Source organism: Nicotiana tabacum, chromosome 1 (genome assembly GCF_000715075.1).
Source record: "Nicotiana tabacum cultivar K326 chromosome 1, ASM71507v2, whole genome shotgun sequence".
NCBI lineage: Eukaryota > Viridiplantae > Streptophyta > Magnoliopsida > Solanales > Solanaceae > Nicotiana > Nicotiana tabacum.
In genome coordinates, this window is record NC_134080.1 from 80,074,921 (window position 1) to 80,080,547 (window position 5,627).

At 37.7% G+C, this 5,627-nt stretch overlaps 1 protein-coding gene across 1 annotated transcript; it reads right to left on the reverse strand.

The window, feature by feature from the left end:
• Positions 1 to 2,703: 2,703 nt before the first annotated feature.
• On the reverse strand, positions 2,704 to 5,627 carry LOC142162919 (uncharacterized). Its single transcript, XM_075220068.1, has 6 exons — positions 5,423 to 5,627; positions 5,239 to 5,340; positions 4,743 to 5,116; positions 4,523 to 4,588; positions 3,839 to 4,186; positions 2,704 to 3,624 (listed from the first exon to the last, which is right to left on the reverse strand). The coding sequence occupies exons 1-6, from the start codon at positions 5,625 to 5,627 to the stop codon at positions 2,704 to 2,706; spliced, it is 2,016 nt and encodes a 671-aa protein (XP_075076169.1).

A 5,627-nucleotide genomic window follows, 5' to 3' on the forward strand; every position in this document is an offset into this window, starting at 1 on the left:
CAATAACGTCATACATGCAAAAATTTTGATACTGGTTAATGTGCTTCTAAGTATATTCTTATCCCTGAATTCAACTTTCGTCTTCCGAAACTAAGGAATATCCTTTTAAATTTGTGTGAAAATAATTTTTAGTATGTTTATGTTTTGCAAGTATAATAAATAAAGCATAAGGACAAACATCCTAAATATTAGACCAAATTTACGGCAATAGATTTTCTTGCACGAACAACTATATGTTGCACTTTCAAAAGGGATATCAAGATAGACAACAAGAGTTCTGGTTAAGGCAGAGCAACCAACGCATTAGGAGGAAACATACATCTGGTTAAGGCAGAGCAACCAACGCATTAGGAGGAAACATACACAAAAAAATATTGTCCACAAAGAAGTGTTCGTTAAGATACCGTCACATTAAATACTTCTAAACTATAATATATAATTATCTAATTAACATGACAACATTGACCATTTGTGTAAGTTTTGATGATGTCCTTTTATTTTTAATTCATATATTATGCTAATGTAATAATATTTTTCGATATTTAGATGATTGTTATATTATTATACATAAAATTTCTCTCATTAATTATACTTTATAGTTACTTCATATAAATAAATAATAAATCATCACGTGCCATTATTAACGTACAACGCACGTTCATAGATACTAGTTAATTAAAAATAAGTTATATGTGGCTTTTTCTGGTTATGCCATATGGCTAAATTAGTTATTAGTTAATAGTTAATTAGTTATACATTACATGTGGCTAATTTTAAGACTGCCACTTAACTTAAGTAGAGTGTTTTTTCCTTTTCTTTTAATAATACATAGATATAAATACAGATGTTGTCGTAAAAAATAAGTGTAATACCCATATGTGCGTAAAATGAGGCCAAATGTTTATTGGTGGTTCAGTTTTAAAATTTGGACTTGTTAACTTGCAAGAAGAGATTGAATCTCCATGAATGGAGATGAGAAAACCCTAGGTTCTAGTCGGTGTTAGAGAGAAACTAAGAAATCATCGGGTGAATACAAAAAGAGGAAAAATGATGTATATCTTCAATAGACTTCAATCAAGTCCATTAGTATGTACAGTGTAGTCCAATAATCAATAATATCCAGACATGGGCCGGTTCCCAGTATAAGAGAAAGGAAAAGAGTCCCAACTATACAAAGGCCCAATAGAACAGAAATGAAAACTATCATGAGTTTATGTCCAATAATTTCTTTAGTCTATCACCCCCCCCCAAGCTGGAGGGTAAGTGCACACCCAGCTTGCACCAGAGCTTATGATGGGGAACACCTGTCAAAGCTTTAGTCAGAACATCAGCAAGTTGATCAGTAGAAGATACATGTTCAAGAACAATAAGCCCAGAAGAAAGCACATCTCTCACATAGTGACAGTCCACCTCAATGTATTTGGTTCTTTCATGAAAAACAGGATTTCTAGCAATGTGGAGGGCAGTCTGACTATCACAAAAAATAGGGACAAGAGTATTAATAGACAGCCCCATGTCAGCCAACAGCCTTGTAAGCCAAACCACCTCAGCAACAACCTTCCTTAAAGCTCTATATTCTGCTTCAGCAGAAGAAAAAGAGATAGTAGGTTGTTTCTTAGATTTACAGGAAATAGGTGAATCACCAAGAACCACATAATACCCAGTCGGAAATGGGGAAAGCATCCCAGTCAGAATCTGCATAAGCCTTTAAGGAGAAATTAGGGGCAGCACTCAGCAGAATGCCTTGGGTAGGATCATTGAGCAGGTATTTGAGAACATATAAACCAGCCACCATGTGAGGAACTCTAGGAGACATAAGAAATTGATTGAGATGCTGCACTGAATAAGAGATGTCAGGCCTGGTATGTTGAAGGAAATTCAGTTTGCCAATTAATCTTCTATAGACAGTAGGATCAGGAAGAGCTTCCCCTGAGTCAACAGATAATTTGACATGAGGATCAAGGGGTGTGAGAGAAGGTCTGTCCTCTGAACAATAGAATTCATAAAGGAGCTCCTTTGTGTACTTCTGCTGGTTGATAAGAAAACCCTGTTCCACCTTAGAAATCTCAAGGCCCAACAAATAATGGACACTCTCAACGTCTTTGATCTTGAATTGATGATCAAGGAAGGACTTCAGGCTTAGAATTTCAGCATCATCATTGCCAGCCAAAAGAAGATCATCCACATAAACAACAAGAAAGATAATAGAAGTTGGAGTCACTTTAGTAAAAAGAGAGGAGTCATTCTTACTAGGAGAGTAGCCTCTTGAAACAAGAGACTCTGAAAGCTTTGCAAACCATTGCCTAGAAGCTTGCTTTAGCCCATAAAGTGATTTCTTCAATTTACAAACTAAAGGAACATCAGAAGAGGTGGATGCAACAGACAGACATAAATGGATCTTCATGTAAACTTCTTCATTAAGATCACCATGGAGAAAGGCATTATTGACATCCATTTGGTGTACATTCCAATTGTGTTTAATAGCAAGGGTAAGGAGGCATTTGATTGTTGTGATCTTAACAACAGGGCTGAAAGTTTCAAAATAATCAATGCCCTCCTTTTGAGAATCACCCTTAATTAGTAATCTAGCCTTATACCTTTCAATGGAACCATCAGACTTTTGTTTGATTTTGTACACCTATTTACAAGGGATTGCCTTTTTCCCAAGTGGAAGAGGCACAATGTCCCATGTGGAGTTAGCATCTAAGGCCTGAAATTCCTTTTCCATGGCTTTCTGCCAGGCAGGATGTGGTGCGGCTTGCTGATAGTACTGAGATTTAGAGGGTAAAGAGGCACAGAGCTGAACAGAAGAACAAATATAGCCCTTGAGATAGGTTGGAGCATGGGAAACCCTGGTGGACTTCTTAAGGGGGGAGGTTGTGCAGTAGGAATGAGTGGAGGAGAGGAAGGATGAGAAGAAGACTGATTTAAAGAGTAATGTGATGACTGACTGAAGAGGTGAGAGGAGTGAATGGGAGAATGAGGAGGAGCAAAAGAAGGAGGAGAATAAGAAGAAGCTTGAGAGTCCACAAAAGGATCAGAAATGGCAGGGAAGCCAGAAGGAGGTGAGGATGAGTGGTAAGGGAAAATGTGTTCATGGAAGACCACATCCCTAGAGTAGAAAATGGAATGATTGGCTAGATCCAATAGTTTGTAACCTTTTTTTCCTAAAGGGTACCCCACAAAAAGAGAAGGGGAGGGTTTTGGCTGAAGTTTATCTCTCTTGACCTTTGGTATAGTTGCAAAACATAGACAGCCAAAGGTTCTTAGATGAGCATAAGTGGGTGGATGGCCATGTAGTTTGTGATAAGGGGAGAGATTTTGGAGGATAGTGGAAGGAAATCTATTAATGAGATAGGTAGCTGTGAGCACACAGTCACCCCAATACTTAATTGGAAGCTTGGATTGAAATAGTAATGCTCTAGAAGTTTCCAGAAGATGCATATGCTTTCTCTCAACCACACCATTTTGTTGAGGAGTTTGAGGAATGGTAGTTTGGTGGAGAATACCAAACTCAGCAAAGAAGGAAGAAGCCTTGGCACTAGAGCCAAGTTCAAAGGCATTGTCTGACCTAATAGTTTGTACAAGAAGGTTAAAGTGAGCTTTGACCATTAGAACAAAGGCCTTAATGAGATCAAAAGCATTGTTTTTACAAGAAAGTAAGTGTGTCCATGTTACCCTTAAAAAGTCATCCACAATGGTTAGAAAATATCTGAAACCATTATATGTTCTAGTATGATAAGGACCCCATAGATCAATGTATACTAATTGAAAAGGTAGTGGATTTAATAGAATTATCCATAAAAGGGAGTCTCTATTGTCTGGCTAAAGGACATACAGGACAAATAAAGGATTGTTTAGATGACAACTTATCAGATAAGAAGTCAATAGATTTCATTATATGAAAGGGAATATGTCCTAGTCTTTGATGCCAGAAAAGATCAGTTTTATTAATAGGGCAATCAGGATTACAGGTAGAAATGCAAGCACTATAATTACACAAAGTAACTAATGCCTTATTTGAAATGTTATTTACAAGAAGAGTAGACTCTGATAAACTGACTGATCTTTTATTTGTGATGTTATGTATAGATGATGTAGGTGCTGGTAGAGTAGCTGCAGAATCAATGATGTAAAGCCCATTTGCTGCTCTACCAATTTCCAATGGCCTCCTCAGAGAAGGGCCCTGTAAATGACAGAAAATTTTGATGAAGAAAGTTATGCAAGTAAGTTGATCAACTAGTTGAGGCACAGAGATTAAATTGAATTCAAAGGAAGGTACTAAGAGGACTTTTGATAAAATCAAATCATCACATAGTTGTAAAGAACCAGTGCAATGAACTTTGACCTTATAACCATTTGGAAGTGTGACAAGATAAGGAAAAGGCAAAATTTGGATGTTGTGTAACAAGTGTTTATTAGGTGTCATATGGTTGGTTGCACCTGAGTCTAGAATCCAGGTGTTGATTTTTAGTTGTGATGCACAACATAAAGCAAGAGAGTAAACAACAAGACTACAGACCGCACCTTCACAAGCAGTCATTGCAGTAGTGTTGCCAGTTGAATCTTGAGAAGGGGAGATGTGAGACTGTTGAAATAAGCTCATGAGATACCAGTTTCCTTGTTGAACCCATGGATAGGATTGTTGGTAATATTTTTAGAAAACTGCTGATCCTCTAATGTAGAAGTGTCAACTTGAGCAAAAACAACAGACTTTCTGCCCTTTGTGAACTTGAAATCACTTGGGAACCCATGAAGTTTGTAGCATTTGTCAACACAATGCCCAGTCTTTTTACAGTATTTGCACACAATAGTTGTCCTTTTGATGTCAAGACTTTCTGAGGAAAGGATTTAGGACCATTGGTGAACTGAGCAGGGGAAGGTGTAGATTTCACAGAAAAGGAAGCTGACTCTGAGAGAAATGAACCACCAGATGGCTGAATTTCTCTTTGACTCTCATCATGAAGAAGAATGGAGTAAGCTTTACCTAGAGTTGGAACAGGATACATCATAAGGATATTGCTCCTAGCATTTGAGTAGGTCTCATTCAACCCTGTGAGGAAATGAATAAGTTTCTGACCATCACTGCATTGTGGCTCAGCCTCACAAGTGCATGCTGGACCAAATGCAGCAGTCTTCAACTCATCCCAGAGTTCCTAATCCTAGTGTAGTAACTAGTAATATCGGAAGAACCCTAAGATACCCCTACAATTTCCCTTTGTATTTGATAATACCTACTAGCATTAGATTGTTCATACCTTTCTTCTATATCCCTCCATAGGTCCCTTGCAGTATCACAGTGTAAAACACTGTCTACGATATCTTTTGGATAAGGAATTGCTTAGCCAAGCAAAGACCATGTCATTACATCTTACCTAGTAATCATAAAGAGGAGAAGTAGGTGAGGGTTGTGGAATTCTACCATTGATCAACCCAGCTTTATTCTTAGCGGACAAGGCAATTAGAACATTTTTTCTCCATGAATTATATCCAGTCCCTGAAAAGGGAACTGACACTAACAGAACACCAGGATTATCTGATGGATGAACATAGAGAGGATGAGAAGAGTCAATAAGCGTAGGAGGAGACTGAAGGATAGGAAAGGAAGTGATCGATTCTGTACCCAT